The sequence below is a fragment of the Pristis pectinata genome, chromosome 21, assembly GCF_009764475.1.
Source record: "Pristis pectinata isolate sPriPec2 chromosome 21, sPriPec2.1.pri, whole genome shotgun sequence".
Lineage (NCBI taxonomy): Eukaryota > Metazoa > Chordata > Chondrichthyes > Rhinopristiformes > Pristidae > Pristis > Pristis pectinata.
Genome location: NC_067425.1, coordinates 30,225,865 through 30,249,062, shown reverse-complemented (window position 1 = coordinate 30,249,062; position 23,198 = coordinate 30,225,865). Strand labels below are relative to the sequence as shown.

At 43.7% G+C, this 23,198-nt stretch overlaps 1 protein-coding gene across 4 annotated transcripts in view; it reads right to left on the bottom strand.

Annotated features, from left to right (window-relative positions):
• Positions 1-1,506: 1,506 nt before the first annotated feature.
• clip2 (CAP-GLY domain containing linker protein 2) overlaps positions 1,507-23,198 on the bottom strand; it is a 145,456-nt gene continuing 123,764 nt past the window's right edge. For all 4 annotated transcript variants that reach the window (XM_052035254.1, XM_052035253.1, XM_052035256.1 and 1 more), the window contains 3 exons: positions 17,833-17,936; positions 13,256-13,364; positions 1,507-6,108 (listed from right to left, as the gene is read on the bottom strand). In XM_052035254.1, coding sequence (XP_051891214.1) covers positions 6,097-6,108; positions 13,256-13,364; positions 17,833-17,936 — 225 coding nt within the window. In that variant the 3' untranslated portion in view covers positions 1,507-6,096. The remainder of the gene's footprint in view (positions 6,109-13,255; positions 13,365-17,832; positions 17,937-23,198) is intronic.

The following is a 23,198-nucleotide window of genomic DNA, read 5'->3' as shown; positions in this document are numbered from 1 at the left end:
ATGTTAGCCATTGTCGCCCTGGGAAAAAGTCTCTGACTGTCCACTCGATCTATGCCTCTTATCATCTTGTACACCTCTATCAAATCACCTCTCATCCTCCTTCTCTCCAAAGCGAAAAGGCCCAGCTCGCCGTCCTAGAGATGTGTAACCTATTTCATGCTATTTCTATGGAAAAGCACAGACTTTAAGAAATTTTGATTTGAACTATTTAAATTACTGAAGGGCTAGACTGTGTTCATGTGATACACCTCGACATCTCTATAGACTATCTGATAGGAACAATCAGGGACAAGTGTATAAATTACCTTTGGACATTAGAGAGGAATTTCCTTGCAATTTGCACCCTGAATTGACCTGAGGTTTTCTTTCCCACCACTCCCTCCAAAACAAAATCCACTTTCTTTCCCCAATCAACTTGAAAAATCTGGACAAGTGGACCATAAACAATGCTGTGTGAAAGATTTGAGAATCTCATTCTATCAGATATATTACAGGTACTGTTGACAATACCAGAACTAACAGTACCTGAAGGGGTAGATCCAGACTGAGATTCTTCCTGCTCTACTCCAGGTAAGTCTGAGGTCCAGCAGGAGACCCAGCATTGATAGAGCATCTCAAACATGGTAAAATGCTCCAGGATTGTCACGAGAGAGCTATCAAAGTTTGCAACTCAGCCACACGAGGATATTATTGGATGTGGTGAAAAGCTCGGTCAAAGAAGAGGGCACTGACGAGGGCCCTAAATGAGAAGTTTTTGGGGTTGGAGGAGATTAAGGGTACAGAGAGCCAAAGGCACAGAGGGATATGAAAAAAAAGAGTATGTTGAAATTGAGGCTTTTCTGGACTGGGATCCGACACAGCTGTGTGCAGAGTGTGATGGGTGAACAGGATGGTGTGAGGTAGGCCAGTGCTCAGAATAGGGACCAGACCAAACAACAGGAAACTTAGTGTTTAAGTGCTTTACCTTTCACAGACTCTGAGGCTTTAGTGTCTCAAATGGTGAAGGCGGAGGTAGATGATTTCTTGATAAGCAAAGGGGAACATTACCAGTAGCAGGCAGAATGCAGAGCTGAGGTTGCAGCTATGATTGTAGTAAATGGTGGAGCAGGCTCGATGGCCCGAGAGGGTTTCTCCTGCCGCTAATCTGTATATCTGCATGCAACTTGCAGCATAAGCTATGGAAGTCCCCAAGACTTGCCTCTTCCCTACACTGTGAATAAGATAGCCCAATACAGGTAAGTGGATTTGTCTCTGTAAACCAAGGGTGAAAATCACACAGCAGCCAAGAGGCTCAATCCTTGTGGCTTTATCGGTAAATCACTTTCAAGAGTCTCCGGTAGGGTGGTGGATTTCCGAGAACATCAGGCACACTCAGCAAACCCTCCGCAAACACTGACCACCCCATTACATGCAGATCATTTTTGCGATATTGCATTTGAATTGCAATGTTGATCGGGCCTGGCAGAGGAGAATGCTGTTTTAGTAACATCGATGTATTAAAGCAGCCAAGGAAAACAGGATTCATTTTATTTTGAAAACAAGGTTAACACATGTACATCTCCATGCAGTTTACTGTAATGGGTAGAGTATTAGCCATAACGGAGTGTTAAAGATTAAATATTCACAACCAGCTCCACACATTAAGACAACAATGGGAATTCTGTCGGGTCTGACTATAGCCTGCATCATAAGCACTGGAGTATGATAGGATCATTCCATTTCTCCTCTGTGGCATTGTGATAGGGGAAAAGCTCTGTACCTTCGCCATACCACGTAGAGATAAGGGATACTCCCACAGTGCACCGCACCACTGATCTCCACTTATTCCTGCAATAGTCCCATCACATAGATTCATGAAAAGTCCTCCAGGTGACAAGGCAGAAGCAACAGGCTGGGTTGGTTATCTACACACTTACCTAGGAATAAAATGCTAACTGCAGACTGCTTTCATTTATTACAGGAGAGCTGTGATCCCTTGGGGAAGCTTCATTATATGAGTTCTGTTAAGCAATCCTATTATAAAGCCCATTTAAGATCAAAATCCTAGAATGTGTATGGGGAGGGGGGTTGACATAATGAATCGTAGCATATAGGCCAGCTATACAGATCGGGTACAGAACACAGAGTCAGCACCTATCTTCTGTTAAATTAGTAGAATTCAGATTGGAGCACATGGAATGGTAGGACAAAGCCTCCATCTCTATCCCCTGATCTGCCTAGTTTCCAGCTGCAGCTAAGCAATTATACCAAGAATGGGGATGGACGTTGTCTCAGAGTGGGGTGAGGTGCAGAGAGGCAGGACTGAACTGGAGGCTAGAATGGTTTCCAGCTTGGTGTCTCTAACTAACTGAGCAGGCAAAGGCCTTACTTTGAGACACAAGGGCTCGTTGCCTGGTCTAATTAATCCAATTTGCTGTCAGAGAGGTGAAGTGCGGCAAGACCCTAATGGAGTGATGGGCTGTGAAGGGCATCATACCCTCTTTTAAAAAAAAAATGACCATCATAAAGTTCCACAGTGAAACACTTTAGAAAAAAGATGGTTACATTTATGTCAAAGCACAACTGACTCAGTGGTTCATAGCTCCTAATAGTACAATACTGTTTGCTTTTTTGGTGTTTATTAAACAACTCAAGATATTTCATTCTATGCCACAGTATCTTCTATTGACCTTTGGAGACCATGTTAAGTTTCTTTTTGGATCCCAGAGTGAAATCAACAGGCCAAGGAACCAACAATCAGCAAACCTGTGCTTGTTTCCATTGCCTCTCCCAGCGAGCCAGCACGTGCATGTCGTACCCTGGAAGCAGGTGTAGTTACATTATGTAGAGCTGGTCTATCACAGTGCACCCTGGTATTATACAGTGTACATATCATTTAATGCTAATAGTGTGTATGCGTGCGTGCGTGCATGCGTGTGTGTGTGTGTACTTACAGAAAGACAGCATTTGGACACAAGGGATAATGCAGTTATTATTAAATTATCGATAATTATCAGCAGTTTGTTCAAATGTTGTACCATGTGGTGGGCAGGTACAGGACAGGATACAGGTGGCTCAAGTGGGACAGATCATGTGCACGGCATGAAGGAATTTGTCAGCTGTTTCCCCACAGTTAGTTACCTTGCCAACGTAACATATACAATGTCTACCGGGATCAGTGCACTTTATTTAACATTTCACATTTTGGCTGAAAAGGCAAAACAAATGTTCATACCTTAAAAATCAACCTACATCTATATTATTATTAAATTAAATCTACACACCATTCATTCACTGTAAGATAGATTCCTCTGGGAAATAGATGGAAATCTGAATTCAGGATTTAAATTATGGATAAGATTTCACATAACTAAATATGTTTTAATCATTTGGGACAAATTTATAGTCAGTGCTCTAATTGGACTCAGGGTCAGGCTGACGCTTAAATATGATTTTCAGTTGCACTAAGCTAGTTATACAGGACTGTGGATCTGCAGTTCTGGAGGTTTCTTGAGAAGATTGAATGACTTGGAAGGATAGCCAGAAGTTATTTTCTCTGTCAGGGGCTCAGCACCTCAAAATCAGAGCTGGGACATTCAGGAGTGATATCAGCATGTACTCCCTCACACAGGAAACAGTGAAGTAGAAGTTCAGATAAAGACTTCAAATCAAAGATGGATGGACATATCTTTCAGCAAAAGGTTTACAGAAGGTAGCCGGATCTGAAAAATAATGAACCGTGAGCCTAATGAATGGAAAGTTGAATTTCCTCCTCCTGGATACTGTGTTCCTTTGTGGGAGTATCCAGTGAAGAGCTGACCAGTGAAGGCTCAGGTGCAATCCCCTGCTTGTGCAGTGATAGTTAGTGCCCAGCAGATTAATGACACGGACTCAGAGCTTTCTTGAAGCAGTAGCTTCCATTTGATAGTTGAAGAGGGTGGGATTCCACTCGGACAAAGAAGCAACTGATAGTTATTGTAAAATCATCAGCTGTTGGGTAAAGATGTTGGTTTAGTATCGATGAAACTGCCAAATACACTCAGGTTTTGAGATAAAAACAGAATGCTGGAAGAACTCAGCAGGTTAAACAGCTTCTATGGAGGAAAAAGGCGTATTCAACATTTTGGGTCGAGGCTCTGCACCAGCCCCGAAACACAAGAGATCCTGCAGATGAAGGGTCCTAATGAAGGGTCTCGACCCAAAACGTTGACTGCTTATTTCCCCTCCATAGATGCTGCCTGACCTGCTGAGTTCCTCCAGCATTTTATTTTGTGTGTGTTGCTCCAGTCCCGAAACATTGATTTACACTGTTTGCCTCCACAGTTGTTGCTTGACTCGCTAAGTTCTTCTGGTGTTCTGTTCTTTTATTCCAGATTCCAGCACCTTAAATCTCTTTTCTCTTAAGGTTTTGGGATGTCTGACTGGCTAACCCCGACTATAAAGCACTGGAGCAGGTCACAGGCTCCTTCAGCTTCCTGTTTCAGCACACTGTTTGCATGACCCAGGGTGGAAGACACTGGGAGAGGCCCGGAAGTAAGTTATGCACCAATAAATTTCAGAGAATTTCCAGAAAGCTATGTAGATTTGCTCATTAATGTGGATAATGCATTACACCGTGACATTTTTCCTGTTGTGAGAAACATTTTGAAATAAATTAAAGGTCACTATATTTTTTATACATTCATACGTAAAATGATATTACTTGTTGGTTTACAATTGGCTTTGTTATACAAGCATTTCTTGGTCTACCTATTGAATAATGAGAGAAACACTTGTCAGCTCATGTATAGGAATGCAATGGTCAGTTTATGTAGTGTGGGGATTAATTGCTCTGATTGTTGCAATCGTGCTGTTGATTAAATAAATATTAGGCTACATTGATAAACAAGAATAAAAGATCAACAGCTTCAGGGAACGGGGAGGGGTAGAGGACAACATTAAACCAGCTCTGGATCATTAGTAAACCATTTAAAAGTGACCTCAGAAGAAAATACCTTGTGGACAGCACCAACTTGCAGTTAATGCTGTTAATATAATAAGAACACTGTCAAGCAAAGTCTGAAAGAGGTATTAGGGCAGATACTTGGCTTTAAGGAGCTTGTTAAAGCTGGAAAGAGATGGAGATGTTTGGGGAGGCAATTCTAGAAGAGGGCCTCGGACTCCATGGCTTCAGCTGGAGAGATTAAAATCAGCAACAAGGCCAGAAGAGGTGGCCCTCAAGACAGGAGGTTTGCAAGATCTACAGAAGGATCCTCTGGTCACTTCTCTCATTGCTGTTGTAAGACCTTGCTTGTACAAATAGGGGCTTCACTTCACAAAGTGCTATAATGGTTGCAGAGCCCTGGGCTGTTCCGATAGGTGATGAGTTATGTGGTGAGTGACACTCTCCACACCATCCCAACAAAGTGCCTCAAATCCAAGTTCCCACATGAATAACTAACATTAATTACCTGTGTTTGTACATTATACCCACTGTGAAACAATCTTCACTGAAACAGCAGTCAGAGAGATATTTCCTGCATGTCAGATTGGACTGGGTTTAATGTGCTGTTTGGAGATGATCAGCAAGGTGTTCTCTCACGATTCCGTTTGATTGCTGTTCCTCCAAGATCAGAGAACCTGGGAATAAAATCAATGGGAATCACCTCCAGGACAGGAATAACAACTCAAAATGTGGAGACGAACAATGAGCTCTGGCCTGACGAACATGGGTACAATGTGGTTTTGCCCTCTTAATAAACACTACTTATTATCCTCATTAGCAAAAGAAATCCTTCTTCAAGCTCAAGCTCTGTTTGTGAGCAAAACAACAAGAAAAATGGTCAGTAAACAGGACAATAGAGCGACATTATACTTGGGCAGGAAGGTGAGTGTTGACTGCTTTAGGTGCTTGTTGTGTTATAGGTGGATACTGCCTATTGACAACTGGCTGGCTCTGGAGGCACCTTTCCACTTGTATTGTGGCTACATGATGGACACAAGGGCTTCAAACTCCAAGCTCTATCACTGGTGGAAAGCAGTAAAAGAACACACTGGGCTTCTGGCTGGAGCAGCTGTTGGCCGTCTGCACAAAGCACAGAGCAAACTGACTCGTCCCATCGGCAAACGCCTCCTGCATCAGTGCTGGACCTGGGGGAGAAAGAGAAGAAGAGTTAGAGAAAGAAACCTATTGGGAAAGGGAAGTCGAGACCCCTGGACTTGCAGGTTCAGGTGAGAACTTACTTTACTTCAGTGTCAATCAGCCAACACCCATCTCTCAGTAACAAGTCATGATGTTGACTGTGGGTTGGACTGGAGGTTGGTTTGGGGAGCTTGTAACCAACGGAAAGGTGTTGGGTAGGTGGGTTGTTCTTGGTGTAGAGTGGGGAAGAAAGAATGCCCCAGTTTTTGTGGGTCGTGAGGGTAAGAATCCATCTGTTGTCATATAATGACACAAGAGGAGACTATTCAGCCCATAGGGTCCATGCCAGCTCCCAGAGAGGAACCCATTTTATTCTCTCTTACACAGGCCAATCAACTCCCCTTTCATCCTTTTTGCCATTAACCTATACCAAGGGGTATTTTACAGCAGCCAGTGTGGGAGGAAACTAGAGGAAACTCACCAATGTCCAGTCCTTTTGTTTTAAACCCAGTGAAGCAAAGCAGCAAGTCCTGCGCATATTGACAACTGACAGAATCATGCTCATATCTGACGTGTTCGGGGAGCCTGGTGTATGGAGGATGACATCATCCACTGGAGGGTGACATCATTCATTGGCAGATGACATCATCCACTGGAGGGCGACATCATTCATTGGCAGATGACATCATCCACTGGAGGGCGACATCATTCATTGGCAGATGACATCATCCACTGGAGGGCGACATCATTCATTGGCAGATGACATCATCCACTGGAGGGCGACATCATTCATTGGCAGATGACATCATCCACTGGAGGGCGACATCATTCATTGGCAGATGACATCATCCACTGGAGGGCGACATCATTCATTGGCAGATGACATCATCCACTGGAGGGCGACATCATTCATTGGCAGATGACATCATCCACTGGAGGGCGACATCATTCATTGGCAGATGACATCATCCACTGGAGGGCGACATCATTCATTGGCAGATGACATCATCCACTGGAGGGCGACATCATTCATTGGCAGATGACATCATTCACTGGAGGGCGACATCATTCATTGGCAGATGACATCATCCACTGGAGGGCGACATCATTCATTGGCAGATGACATCATCCACTGGAGGGCGACATCATTCATTGGCAGATGACATCATCCACTGGAGGATGACATCATTCATTGGCAGATGACATCATCCACTGGAGGGTGGCATCATTCATTGGCAGATGACATCATCCACTGGAGGATGACATCATTCATTGGCAGATGACATCATTCACTGGAGGGTGACATCATTCATTGGCAGATGACATCATTCACTGGAGGATGACATCATTCATTGGCAGATGACATCATTCATTGGCGGATTGCCGATGGAGCACAGGTGACCAGGGTCTTCGTTTCCCCCAGTTATTTTCCCCATACTAGAGGATAGTTCATTAAGCTGTGTTATAAAAAGAGGAGAGTGTGATGTTTGGTTGTGTGGGGCAGGTACAAGCAAGGGGGAACGAGTTCAAGAGCTGATCCTGCCATTGGGGTTGTGGAAGATGTGGGGGGGGGGGGGTCAAGGGATACAATGTCCCAGGTGGGGTGAAGGGTGTCAGAGCATCTCTGTCAGCTCCGTCCCCATCACCATCTCACTCCTGGACCACAACCAAGGTTTAGACTGGCCTTTTGCATTGAGTTCAAGGACCCTGTTCACATTGGCGCAGACTGCTCCTGCCATCTTGTGTTGGCGAGCATTACTGCAGGTACACAGCCCACAGTCATTGCGGTGAATGGTTTGTTTTCACTGTATGTGGGTAATGGGGATTGAATGCCCCCACCTCCAACCATCCAGTGTGTCTGATGGTAAACAAGTATGTGAAGCGGGTCACCACATATAGTTGCCACAGAGGGATCGCTTACTACTGCCCACATTGGTTTGCTCTGGCTCCCATCCTGCTGGTAGATATGCCTTGTCCCTGAAGAGAATCCAACAATAATTCAAGAATCATCTCTCAGGGGCGCTGTCCCTCCCTCCCTGGAATGCTCTGCAGCCCTGCAACATTCCCAGATCTCGTTCATCCCTGATTTTAATCACTCCACTCTGTGCCTTCAGCTGCCAAGGCTCTGGAATCCCAAAACATTCTCCCCTCTCCCCAGTTCCTCCTTTACGGTGCTTCGTAAAGCTGCACTCTTTGACCACTTCCTCCCATCCTGCCCAAAATCTCATTACTTGGTTTGGCGGCAAATGTTGTTTGGAAACACTCCAGCGAAACACCTTTGGATGTTGTACAATAAATGCCAGTTGTTGTTGTAATGTTGGATACTTTCTCAGCCCAATGCCTTGACTTGAATGGCACTGCTTGAAGGAACGTACCTCTATGATCACCCCTCAGCCCTGCCAGTGCCCAAAGTACCATCAACCCTTCTGTAGACCCTGCTACACCTACCCGGGCACATTGGCACAGCCAGTAGAGCTGCTGCCCCACAGCGCCAGAAACCCGGGTTCGATCCTGACTCCTGGTGCTGTGTGGAGTTTGCACGTTCTCCCTGTAACTGCGTGAGTTTCGTCCGGGTGCTCTGGTTTCTTCCCACATCACAAGGACGTGCGGGGTAGGTTAATTAGCCACTGCATTGCCCCTAATGTGTAGGTGAGTGATAGAACCTTGGAGGAGTTGATGGGAATGTGGGGAAAGCAAAACGGGATTAGTGTAAGTGGGAGCTTGTTGGACAGTATGAACTGGGTGAGCTGAGAGGCCTGTTTCTGTCCTGTACAAATCTACAACCCCAGAGCACTCGATGGTATTTACTGGGTAAATGTGTCCATCTTCTCAATGCTTGGGTCCAGATAAAGGCAAATATGGAGCTGTGTCGCCTGTTGCAAGGGTGCTGTGGCTACCGTGAAGCACTGTTCTATGCCTGGGGTCACTCCAGTGTCCTGTGGTGACCTAAAACTTTCGTGCATCCCCTTGTGATCAAGCTGCAATGATTAGTGGGGTGACCGAGGGGCAAAGCCTACTTACAACAGGGCTTCGGTGTTGGACTGAGCACCAGCTCACATCTGGACAATCCCTTCTCCTGCCCTACTTCCTCAGCCATGACAGAGACTACTAATCATCTGAGGCAACTTCCAAGCCTCTCCCAAGGCTTTCTGAATTGCTCATCCCATTTTGTGGCAACCACCTTATAGTGGCTTTAGTGCTCTAATTAGTTGCATGGTAGTGCAGTAGTTGCAATTGAATATGACCTTGGGATGAGCCAGAGTGAGTTATGAAACGTGTTGTAAACATAGAACGTTACAGCACAGTACAGGCATTTCGGCCCACGATGTTGTACCGACATTTTATCCTGCTCTAAGATCTATCTAACCCTTCCCTCCCACATAGCCCTCCATTTCTCTATCATACATGTGTCTATCTAAGAGTCTCTTAAATGTCCCTAATGTACCTGCCCCCACAACCTCTGCTGGCAGTGTGTTCCACGTACCCACCACACTCTGTGGAAAAAACTTACCCCTGACATCCCCCTTATATCTTCATCCAATCACCTTAAAATTATGCCCCCTCACGTTAGCCAATGTTGCACTAGGAAAAAGTCTCTGACTGTCCACTTGATCTATGCCTCTTATCATCTTGTACACCTCTATCAAGTCACCTCTCATCCTCCTTCTCTCCAAAGAGAAAAGCCCTAGCTCACTCAACCTATCCTCATAAGACAAGCTCTCCAATCCAGGCAGCATCCTGGTAAATCTCCTCTGCACCCTCTCTAAAGCTTCCACATCCTTCCTGTAATATGGTGACCAGAACTGAACACAAAAAACAGGAAAGTGTTTAGCTCTCCCACCCTTCCCGAGGCAGAATTATCCCTTGTTTTTAAGATCTTTAGATCACTGGTTAGGTTTATGACCCAATTTTTTTAAAATCCATCTGGAACACACTAATTGCCCGCTGGCAATTGTAGGAGGAAGTGCCAAAATTAGAAAATATGGCTGAACATAGAGTCGTACAGAACAGAAATGGGCTCTTCAGTCTACCACGTCCATACTGACCTTTTTGCTCATCTACAGTAATCCCATTTGCTCTGTTAAGACCGTATCCTTCTATGCTTTGCCTATCTGAAGGCCTCTTAAATGTAGTAATTACATCTGATTTCACCACCTCCTCTGGCAGCACATTCCAGATTTCAACCACTGTCTGTGTAAAAAAAAACTTACCCCACAGATCCCCTTTAAATCTCTACCTCTCAGCTTAAAATTATGTCCTCTTGTTTTTGATATGCCTACCATGTGAAAAAAAGATCTTGACCACCTTGTCTATGCCTCTCATGATCTTATATCGCTCTATCAGGTCACACCTCAGCCTCTATCGCTCCAGGGAAAACAAGCCCAGCCTATCCAGTCTTTCCCCATAACTAAAGTCCTCCAATCCAGGCAACATCCTAGTGAATCTCCTTTGTGTTCTCTCCAGTGCAATCACATCCTTCTCCATACAGAAATGCAGCAATCCCAATAAAACAAAAACAACAGTAAATAACCCTGGCACTGAAACAACAGGGATTAAAGACTAGGAGTCTAAAGGTATAAAATAAAATCGAATGTCTCTGTGTCCTGTGCATAGCTCAGTAACAAAACAACCTAGAAATCTGACATTTTGCATGCAAATTGAGTTTAGCATAAGGATGCGCACTACACCTTTTGTTTTTCCAATAACCTCCACTGAAGTTCCTCTTTAGCCCAGGGGGGGTCTAATTTTAATTTGAAAGTGATGAGATTTTTGTCAGATCTGTTTTTGAGGTATGAAATATTTAGGTTGACCTGACCCAAGTACTTTTGGTCTATCTGAACTACAAAAAGAGAAACTAAAAATCTGTGCATTGAGTTTCTACAGGAAACTAGTTACGATTTAAACCAGTTAGACGAGGACATCTGAGGGAACAAACCAAGTTTAGTGAAATACCAAATAAATGCCTGAGATACTATTGCAGAGACTGTTTGCAATGACCAAGGAATCATGCTTTTCTTTGAATGCTTCTGGTGAAACTTTCCTTCTTGGCTAAGGTTCGAAGACAAAACATGACTGCCTTGGACATGACATCATCAGCCATTACTTCAACACTTTTGACAGCGGGAAACTGTACATTCAGCTTTTTAACTCCCCTTAAGTTTGACAAATATGGAGACTCCTACATGTAACATCGGTTAGGAACTGCAAAGGAAAAAAATTCTAAAACGACTGCAAACTTATCGTCCAGGATGAATGTACAATGGCTCACAAAGCAGCCATTGTAGATCGAATGTTGCAAAATCTTAGACATAATAATGGGAGGTGCTAGGTGGAGATTTTTGTAATATTCTACCGGTAACTCCACCAGGTAATAAAGCAGATGAATTGAAGTCTTATATGAAAGCATCATATATTTGGGAAAATGTTAAATGATTATGCTTGAAAACCAATATGGGAAGCGCATTTGATAGGTGATCCATCTGCGGGAGAGTTTGATTCAAATTTACTCAAATTAGGAAATGGGGAAATTAAACACAAAGACTAACCAGATTTTGATTTGGACTGAATTGTTACATCATATCATGATCGGACGCGAGCTGTTTTCCCCAATATCCTTCAAAACTATTTAAATTACTAATGGTTGCATGAAAGAGCGATTTTAGCACCAAAAATTGATGCAGCACAGGCCATGAAGAAAGACCTTTGAAGCTTCCCAGCCAACCTGTACAATATAAATCTGTTGACAGTGTGACAAACAATGATAAGGCTATACATTTTCCTTTTGATTTTTAAGATCTCTGTCACCACCTGGTGTGCCATCACATAATCATGAATTAAAAGGAGGAGCTCCAATCATGCTTCTCAGGAATTTGAGCCCACCAATCCTATGCAATGGCACGAGATTGTCAGTTCAAAAATTACCATCACATGTAATTGAGGATACAATAATGAGTGGTAATGCTGTTTGGAAAATATCTCCATCCCTTTGATACCAATTATCCCATCTGATCTATCTTTTCAATTCAAGCAACTTCAGTTTCCTGTTCAACTTAGTTTTGCTATGAGCATTAACAAGGTGCAAGGACAATCACTAAAGGTTATCGGCCTTAATCTTGAAACTCAGTGCTTTTCCCATGGTTGGCTATATGTTGGTTGCTCTAGAGTTGGAGATAAAAATAATCTGTACATTCTTGCACCAGATTCAAAAGAAACAAACATAGCGTATTCTGAAGCACTTCAACATTAAAACCAAGTAAGATTAAACATTGTGCCTAGGTACATACTCACTTAAAGAGAACTATGTTAAATGTAATTTTTGTAAACATAATTATTTTCAGAGTGTATGCTTTTATTGGTAACTTTAGTTAAGCTACATAATTTTAACCCCCTAATTATTCATGGAATAATTTCATATTTGAGTTAGATTTCATTTCATTTGCAAGGAGTGTTATAAAACCCATGTGTGTGGAAATAAATGTAAACATCACAATTGCAGGCATAATAACCCAAACCACACTGGGTATAGCAGCTAGTCATTAACAAAGTACCTGTGTCATAGTGAGTAGATAAGTAGTTATCAGCTGTGCAGGTGATTGGAGGTCATAATTCAGAACATGACATTACCCAGAAATGAAAGGCCTACACTCTGTTCTCTTCCTGATGTTACCAAATACAAGGTTGATGGAAAAGACAAAACCATGAGGTCTGGAACTTGGGATTGCTGCCTTTTGTGTGACCTCTTTCCAGTTTGGGCTTTCACTCTTTCTCACTATCTGCCACAATCTTCCTCAACTATTAGCAACTATAAAGTGTTACGATCACTGAATTCAAACTTCCTTCTAAATGCATTTTCTTTTCTCCTGACATTCCATGTTGTTCAAATCTAATTCAATTATCATGTTTGCCACCAGGACTTATAATTTCATACTGCCTCAAAATGTAGAATCTTAGTCCTGTTCCTAAGTTCCTCTTTCCTCCAACAATACAGAATGTCTACAAACCAAACAAGTCATGCTGTAACTCTTGTAATTTGCCCAACAACTGTTGCCACCATGGCAAATTCTTTTACTACCCTGGCAAATAAGCTTGATCGTATCCATTTGCCCTTGTTTTTTTTAAGCAAGAATGAGACATTTTTTCTGGTGAATCCCTGACCTTTTCTGTGGTCTCGTTCCGATCAGTTGACGTGGATTGTCTGCCAGGAGGATCTCCGGAGCCTTTCATTTGGAGCGATTCAGGAGAAGCACAAACACTCATCTCTTCTCTGCAGAGAGACATAGAAGAAGAACTTTAATTATTCACACAAACCATTTTGTTTAAATCTTTCTGTGTCTTTGACATATGGAACCAGGAGAGTAGGTACTTTTACAACTGCTTTATTAAGGAAAAGTTTCTGGGCTATTTTATAACCGCATTTCCCATAGAGATATATAATCCGTGTAAACAGTTCATTCCAAACAACTCAAATCAACAGGATTTTGACATAAATAATTCAGAAGACTCTGGTATAGCTATTCTTATAAATCCACTGCGCACTTTGTCACAGGAGTAAATGAGGCCGGGACATTGTGTCTTTACCAGGAAATTTGCATGAATAGTTCCAGCAAAGGAAGACGCAGATCGTGAGTGAGAATTGGGATAATGTGGCCGGTCTTGGACTGTTCAAGTAGTGAGCAATTACAGAAACGGAATGCGTTTCATTAGAAAGAAGGATAGGCCATTAAGGACAAGGCAGGCACGGTAGTGTAGCGGTTAGCGCGACGCTATTACAGTGCCAGCGACCCGGGTTCAATTCCGGCCGCTGTCTGTAAGGAGTTTGTACGTTCTGCCCGTGTCTGCGTGGGTTTCCTCCGAGTGCTCTGGTCTCCTCCCACATTCCAAAGACGAACAGGTTAGGAAGCTGTGGCCATGCTACGTTGGCACTGGAAACGTGGTGACACTTGCGGGCTGCCCCCAGAACACTCTACACAAAAGATGCATTTCACTGTGTGTTTCGATGTACATGTGACTAATAAAGAAATCTCATCTTACATCCTCCAACAGGCCTCATTTCCACATCGGCCTTCTCACCATTCTCTCTCTACAAACAGAGTAAACACCTTTCCAATCTGTTCTTATCTATTGTTTCTCCATCATGCCCAATTTCATCAGACCGGGATGCACCTCCTCCATTTTATAAATGGACTCCTTCAGTTTAAAGAACTCATCATGAATGAATGGGAAGGTTAAAGAATAAATGTAGAAGTTGGGTGGCCTATTGTATGAAATTAAACCTGTACACAGTATGCAGTGAGGATTAATTAGAATGGTGTCATTGATGGGAAACTAAGAGGTGGGAGAGACTTGAAATTCAGGATTCAAGTGAAAGTTTGGAGATTTAGAAGGGATCTGAGGGGAATATTTTCCCCCCCATAATGAGTGGTAGGAATCTGGAATGGGCTGCACGGGTAGATGGTGGAGACAAATATTCTCACAACACTTTAGCATCTAGACAAACACTTGAATTGCCAAGGCACAGAAGTCTATGGATCAAATGCAAGTAAGTCATGAAGTGCTTCGAGAGGCTGGTCATGGCACGCATTAACTCCAGCCTCCCAGAAAACCTCAACCCACTGCAATTCGCCTACTGCCAAAACAGGTCTACAGTGCACTCCACCTCTCTGGCCCTACACTCATCTCTGGAGCATCTGGACAGTAAAGACACCTACATTAGACTATTGTTTATTGACTACAGCTCCGTCTTCAATACTATAATTCCAAGCAAACTCATTACCATACTCCGAGACCTGGGACTCAACCCCTCGCTCTGCAACTGGATCCTTGACTGTCTGACCAACAGACTGCAATCAGTGAGGACAGGCAGCAACACCTCCAGCACGATTATTCTCAACACTGGTGCCCCACAAGGCTGCGTCTTCAGCCCTCTACTCTACTCTACTCCTGATACACTCATGACTGTGTAGCCAGATTCTGCTCCAACTCCATCTACAAGTTTGCAGATGATACCACCGTAGTGGGCTGTATCTCAAATAATGATGAGTCAGAGTATAGGAAGGAGATAGAGAGCTTAGTGATATGTTGTCATGACAACAACCTTTCCCTCAATGTCAGCAAAACAAAAGAGCTGGTCATTGACTTCAGGAAAGGGGGTGGTGTACATGCACCCATCTACATCAACAGTGCTGAGGTCAAGAGGGTTGAGAGCTTCAAGTTCCTAGGAGTGAACATCACCAATAGCCTGTCCTGGTCCAACCACATAGACGCCATGGCAAGAAAGCTCACCAGTGCCTCTACTTCCTCAGAAGGCTAAAGAAATTTGGCATGTCCCCTTTGACACTCACCAAATTTTACCAATGCACCATAAAAAGCATCCTATCTGGATGCATCATGGCTTGGTACGGCAACTGCTCTGCCCAGGACTGCAAGAAACTGCAGAGAGTTGTGGACACAGCCAAGCGTGTCACGGAAACCAGCCTCCCCTCTATGGATTCTGCCTATACCTCTCGCTTCCTTGGTGAAGCAGCCAGCATAATCAAAGACCCCACCCACCCTGGACATTCTCTCTTCTACCCTCTCCCATCAGGCAGAAGATACAGGAGCCTGAGGGCACATACCACCAGGCTCAAGGACAGCTTCTATCCCACTGTTATAAGACTATTGAACGGTTCCCTTATACGATGAGATTGACTCTTGACCTCATAATCTAACTTGTTATGACCTTGCCCCTTATTGTCTACCTGCAATGCACTTTCTCTGTAGCTGTGACACTTTACTCTGCATTCTATATTGTTTTTACCTTGTACTACCTCAATGTCCTGTGTAATGAATTAATCTGTACGAATGATACACAAGACAAGTTTTTCACTGTACCTCAGTACAAGTGACAATAATAAACCAATACCAATAAATGGAAACGGTACAAATGGGTTCATTGGTCAGCATGCACATAATGGGCTGAAGGGCCTGTTTCTGTGCTGTACCACTCTATGATTCCATTCTTTCCACTGGAGCAGATAAAACAAACTAAATACTTTTTTTACATTATTTAAGTTTTAAGTTACGGTGGAATGGCCGGGGAACACGATTTCATCCGAGAGGAGTCAGTGACGGTAAAAGGTCATTGGCTTCAAACTAGCAGTGAGAGATACAGCAGGGATGTTCTTTGTGTTGTTAGACCACTGGGCACTTTGTCACGGGGTAAACAGGACATTGCATCCAGGCTGGGACATTGCAGCTTGACCAGGAAATTTGTGTAATAGTTCCAGCAAAGGAAGACACAGATTGTGGGTGAGAATTGGGATAATGTGGCTGGTTTTGGGTTGTTCAAGTAGTGAACAATTACAGAAACAAGGGGGCTGCTGAAGGGTCTTTGACCTGAAGCATTAACTGTGTGTCTCTCTCCATATATACCGCCTGACCTACCGAGTGTCACCTTCTAGTATTTTCTGTTTTTATCTCAGATTTCCAGTATCTGTGGGTTTTTGCTTTTCATTTACAGGAACAGAAGTTCTCTTCTGGGCAATCCTCCACTGGATCTGTGGCCAATTATAAGATTTCATTCCGAAAGGCTACCAACCACTTCATGTTTGCAAGACTTGTCTTCCATTTCAGTTTCTAACTGAAATATTAATTCTATTAATAGCCAAACTGATCAAACCTGCAAAAGACCTGATATTAATTTCATAGCACACAGAACAGGCCCTTTGGCCCACGATGTTGTGCCAAACTAATTAAGCTAACGACATCTACTCCCTTCTGCCTGCACGTGGTCCATATCCCTTCATTCTCTGCATATTCATGTGCCTATCTAAGAGCCCCTGAAATGCCTCTATTGTATCTGCCTCCACCACCACCCCTGGCAGCGCATTCCAGGCACCCACCACTCTCTGTGTAAAAAAACTGGCCCCATACATCTCCTTTGAACGTTCCCTCCTCACCTTAAATGCGTGCCCTCTAGTATTAGACATTTTGATCCTGGGAAAAAGATGCCAGTTGTCTATCTATGCCTCTCATAATTTTATAAGCTTCTATCAGGTCTCCCCTCAGCCTCCGCCGCTCCAGAGAAAACAACCCAACTTTGTCCAACCTCTCCTTATAGTACATGCCCTGTAATCCAGGCAGCATCCTGGCAAACCCCTTCTGCACCCTCTCCAAAGCCTCCACATCCTTTCTATAATGAGGCAACCAGAACTGAATGCAATACTCCAGATGTGGCCTAACCAGAGTTTTATAAAGCTGCAACATAATTTCCTGGCTCTTGAACTCAATGCCTCGACTAGCAAAGGCAAACATGCCATACACCTTCTTTACCACCCTATGGACTTTGTTTCAAATCAAACACAGTGCTTATAACAGGCCAGTGCCACTGGGAATATCAGAGTGCCTGATAATATTTTTAGTTTTGAGAGGGAATTAACTGTCTCTGATGTCTAAGTCTCAGGCCCAATCTATCGAGTGAGGAAGGGGAACAGAAGCTTAAACTCCTTCTGCCTTATTGAACTGGTCAACAGGAACTAGAGCTTCATACTGCTGACCCTCTGCTCCATTGGTTTGCCTTGACGTGCACCCAGCAGCCAGCTGAGGTTGACAGATCAGTGGGATGAGGCAATCCAACCAGAGCCTTCTCCACAGCTCACATAGCAGGGTGCTGTGCCTTGCCCTTGGGGTAAATTCTCAGATTCTACATTGCTGCCGTAACTACTGGAAGAGGTCTGAGCGCTGGAGATTCGCACATTTCCTTGAAGAGCTTCTCTATCCTTCTGTTTTCCGTCACCAATAGCTGCTTCGCTCGGCTGGAGTCATGTTGGCGCTGGGGGGAACGTGACCTCGAGTATTCCTGGGAGAAGACAAAAAAAATTGGGAGATGAAGTCACTGGGCTTTAACCTAAAAGTCATAGAAAAACACAATACATAAGCAAAATAGTGCAGATAGTAGAACACTGACATAAAAAGAGAAATGCTGGAAATACTCAATGGGTCAGGCAGCATCTGTGGAGGGAAAATCAGAGCTAATGTTTCAGGTTAATGACTTCTGTTTAGAACTGGGAAAAATTAGAATTAATCCTTTTAAGGTTCAGAGAGAGGGGCAGGGAAGGTGCAGACAGTGGAGTAAGGAAGACCTGTGAGGAGGAGAGGTTGAATGCAAGATGAACGAGGGTGATAAACCAACAGAAAATGGAGGTTGTGAAAGCAAGAGGCAGTATAATTACAGCCTTACAGTCACAAGTAATTCAGCACAGAAACAGGCCCTTCAGCCCACCATATCTACGCTGACCATCAAGTACCTATCTATACGAACCATTAACCAGCACTTGGTCTGTAGCCTACAATGCCTTGGTGATTAATGTGCTCGTCCAGATGCCTCTTAAATATCATGAGTGTACCTGACCCCACCACCTTCGCAGGAAGCTTGTTCCAGACTTCAACCACCCTCTGGATGAAAAAATTATTCCTCAGAACTCCTCTAAATCTCTTACTCCTCACCGTAATCCTATGCCCTCTAATCGTAGCCTCTGCCATTGGGGAAAGTTTCTTACAATCTACCCTGTCTATGCCTCTTATAATTTTGTACACTTTGAACTAATGGAAATTATTTAAGTTATTCTGGAAACCTGCATAGCTGATGAATTTTTTTAACCCCAACTTATAAACAAGCTTTCAAGGCCTTCGGGAATGCTGCCTGCCATAGAACAGTACGGCACAGGAACAGGGCCTTCAGCCCATGATGTCTGTACTGACCATGATGCCAATCCCATCTGCCTGTATCCCTCTATCCCCTGCCTGTTCACGTGCCTGTCTAAATGCCTCTTAAATGTTGCTATTGTATTTGCTACTACCATTTCCCCAGCCAGCCCTCAGAAATTTGGATATAACTCAAAGAAGTAAATTTTAAAGCACAACAATAACACAAAATTCATGAAAAAATATTGTCAGGAAACCATACAGAACTTTAACCAGTTATTAACTGAAATTTGCAAAAAGTAAACTGTCAGTCACTGCATTCATGATTAACTTTATAATTACAACATATTATAACTATCAATATTTTTATTATATTATGTTATAATTAGAGCTGTCATCAATTAATTGGGCGATTATAAAATATAATTGTGAGTTAATTGCAGCTTTAATCACACTGTAAAATACCAATGAAGTACAATATTTGAGAGTAGTGCAAAAGAAAATGCTTTGTCTTTGGAAGACGGAGAGAGGTTGAGAGGGTGGAGAAGGGTGGAGTCAGGGGGAGGAGGACACAATGGGTGTGTGGGGGGGGAAGAGGAATAGGAGATAGAGAGGGACAGGGGTAGGATGGGAGGGGGCAGAGGCATGGGAAGGAGGGGAGGTGGAGCAAGGGGGAGTTGGGGGCACAGCGAGAGAGAGTTGAGGGGATAGAGTGAGAGGGAGTGGGGTGAGAGAGGATTCAGGGGGTAGGGTGAGAGGGAGTGGGGCCAATACAGCCAACATTCAGGTTGTCAGCTTTGGTGAGACATGATCCTGGAGGATTCCTCACCCGTCCTCTTAATTAATCAACCTCTTTGATTCAGTCAGAGTCATATGGTGCAGATATATGCCCTTCAACCCACTGAGCCCACTCCAACCATCAAGCACCCATTTACATTAATCCTATACAAATCCCATTTTATTCTCCCCACATTCCCATTAACTCCCCACAGATTTTGCCACTCATCTACACACTAGTGGCGATTCACATGGCCAATTAACCTATCAATTCCAATAACGCTGGATAGGAGGAAAAAAAGAGCACTGGGAGGAAATCCTCGCGGTCACAGGGAGAGTGTGCAAACTCCACATAAACAGCGCCAGAGGTTAGGGTTGAACCCGGGTCTCCAGTGCGTACAGACAGCGGCTCTACCAGCTGTGCCTATGTGCCGCCCAAAGGGCATTAATGGTATTGTCATTTTGTTTTGAAGCTGATCAACTGAAGGAGGGTAAATAAAGGCGGCATTGTGATTCCTTTGTTTCCTGTGTTACTTGCAGCAGTGCCCAGGAAATCATCCCTTAATTTCTGGGGGCTCCAGGTCCATTCCAGAGGGTTGGCAATTCTAACTGCGGAAATGAGATACGAGGATAGCTTCGCAGGTCCCATGCCACATGAATTTCATGGTCCCAAGCCAGGTTTGTGGAGAAAACCCCACAAGCAAGGAACGGGTGCAGACACCTCTAAACCTCTCAGCAAGGCTGTGGAAGGGAAATTTGGGTCGAGGTTCCAGTGACAGTGACATCTGGTGGTACCTTGTGAACACAACAGGGTTCAATTGAAGTTGAATTGTTTGGAAATGTAGCCTCTGACATCCTGATGACGCAGGGAGTCGGGGCAAAAGGAGGCATTGAAATTTGACAGCTTTTGCAGAGGCAAGTTAAAGAGACTCACATTATGAATTTATTGCCATGCACATCGGTGCTTAATGAACTTACGGTTACGGATCTGTGACCCTGCAGTTCCACCTGCCCTGTGCTCACCCTTCCTGAGAGCAAGTGATGCAGATCCTACAGTGATTGACTACATACATGTTCTGGAGGATACATGGAAAGGTGTGGGACAAAGGAAAGATCCCAAAGAAAGTAGTGTTGCATCTGGAACTGATTCACAAACCGTAAAATAACAGTGATGAAGAAAAAAATAACAAACCATCGGCTTTCCATCCCAGGAAAGAGGTGAGAATGTTGCAGACTTTAATCTTCCAAAATCTCCAAGATTTAATAACCATTCTTTGGATCAGAAAACAATGCATATACAAGATGGGTGAGAGGGCAGTCAGGATGAGAGGGTAGTTAGCCTAATTTCAACTGACAGAAAATTACTAGAATTTATAGCTAAGGAGGCAGTTATTGAACACCTTGATAATTTTAGCTGGTCACAAAAAAGGACAGCAGGGATTTGTTAAGGGTGCAGGACAAAACTGCATGTTTTTTTTGATAAGATGTATAAAGTAGTGGGGTGTTGCTAATGTAGCCCCAGATTTAGTGGGGAAATGACATCAGCATTAACACGTCAACATTAAATGAATTGACAATTCATTATGGCTAACACAAGGGGACATAATTTTAAGGTGATTGGAGGAAGATACAAAGTGGATGTCAGGGGTAAGTTTTTTTACACAGAGAGTGGTGGGTGCGTAGAGTGCACTGCCGGCAGAGGTTGTGGGGGCAGATACATTGGGGACATTTAAGAGACTCTTAGATAGACACATGAATGATAGAGAAATGGGGGACTATGTGGGAGGGAAGGGTTAGATAGATCTTAGAGCAGGATAAAATGTCGGCACAACATTGTGGGCCGAAGGGCCTGTACTGTGCTGTAATGTTCTTTGTTTAACCATCATTAATCTAGGTGACGGACAAAAATATCAAGGAGTTTTGAACTTGCAAGTGCTGTAGGGGCTGTCAGCAACTGTCCACAGGGTGGCAGGTGACACTCCGACACTGGGGCCTTCAAAGAGTTCAGTTTGGGGTAAGGGACTCAGTGTAATGCCCTGACTGAGACTACAAACCCAGGAGAAGCCTGTGCCAACCTGTGGAGGTGCGCAGGGTATTCTGCCATCAGCAGACCCAGTCCTTCTCAGGCCTGACCCCAGCAATCACTCTCTTCCAGCCTCCAGATTCCCAGGCCTACGGAGGAATAACTTAAAGAGCCTCAGGGAAGCAATTGGTAACTTGAAACCTTTGGGCATTGTTAGTTTAAAAATTACCATTATAAAACGGGTTTCCAAAGTTTTTATTTGAAAAGTTCTAGTGTTTTTTTTAAATTCAGGTTTTTAAAGTGTTCAAAGGTCTTTCAAGGTTCTTAAAAGCAGAATTGCCAACATTGCACTAAGACTAAGAACAAGTGGCGAGCTGGGCTTCCAGGGCCGGGGCCTTACTTTTCTTTGCCTGGGTGTATTCTAGACCCTGGAAGGACCCAGCAGGAGGTTGCTCTGAGGTAAATTTCAATTAGTTTGGCAATGAGTGATTAGCTGACTCCATTTGCAAATGACTGCAAAGTCCAGGGCCGTTGTGTTTTTTTGGTGTCTCCAATAAATTCCTGGCCCAGAGTCATTAAGCTCAGGATTGGCCCACGACTGGATGTCAAGGTGAGGAAAACTATATGAGAGAAAGGACACCATATACTGTCATGGGGTAGCCGGCTTCCATTTTAATTTGGATAGTTGGCAACCCCATTCCGCCTTCAACCATCTATTCTTCTCTGTACCTGCGAGAACTGTTGGATCCCCTAGTTTAAAGGCAGTTAAAGGCATGTTAAAGTGTTTTGTTTATTTTTAAAGATTTTCTTTCTTTTTAATGAACTGTGAGAAGACCATGCTGTCTCTTTCTTGAAACACACAGGGCTCCCATTGATTTCCACATGTTCCCACCGGGAGTATCACCAGAGGTTAGCCTGTAATTTTTTTTTACTTATGTCAGTGGCAAGCTAAAGTTGAAGCTCATAAAATTGATGGCAATTTATTGATTTGGTTAAGAAACTGGCTGAGTGGCAGGAGACGGGCGGGGGGGGGGGGAGTGGTTTGCGGGTGGATGATAGGCAAGTTTACTAATTAGAAGATGTCCTGCAAGGATCTTTGTCGAGGCTGGAACTACTCAATGCATTTTTAATGATTTAGCTGATGGAATGGAAAGCCACGCATCCAAGTCTGACAACAGGAAGATAGATGGTACCATTAGTGCAGATAGAAAGATGAAATTACCCGTAATAATAGCTTAAACAGTTGGGCATATTTATGGAAAATGGATTTCATTGTAGGCAAACGGTAACTCATCTACTTTGGATCTGAAAATGATAGAATGCAAAACTTTTTACGTAATGAAACAATGAGTATCCAAAGAGTTGGGGGATCACGAACATACTTGATTAAAGTATTATGGACAGGAAGTAATCAACAAAGAGAATGCAAGGCAGGATTTTATGTCTGACCACAAAATCAAGGCAGTGGAACTTGTGCATTGCTTTGACAACTGCTGGAGTAATACAGCACCTCAGGGCACCGTACCTGAGGATACTTGGAAGGTGAGGGGAGAGCAACATAGATTTACTGGAATGATACATGCACTACAACAGTCCCCCCTTCTCTCTCCCCCTGGG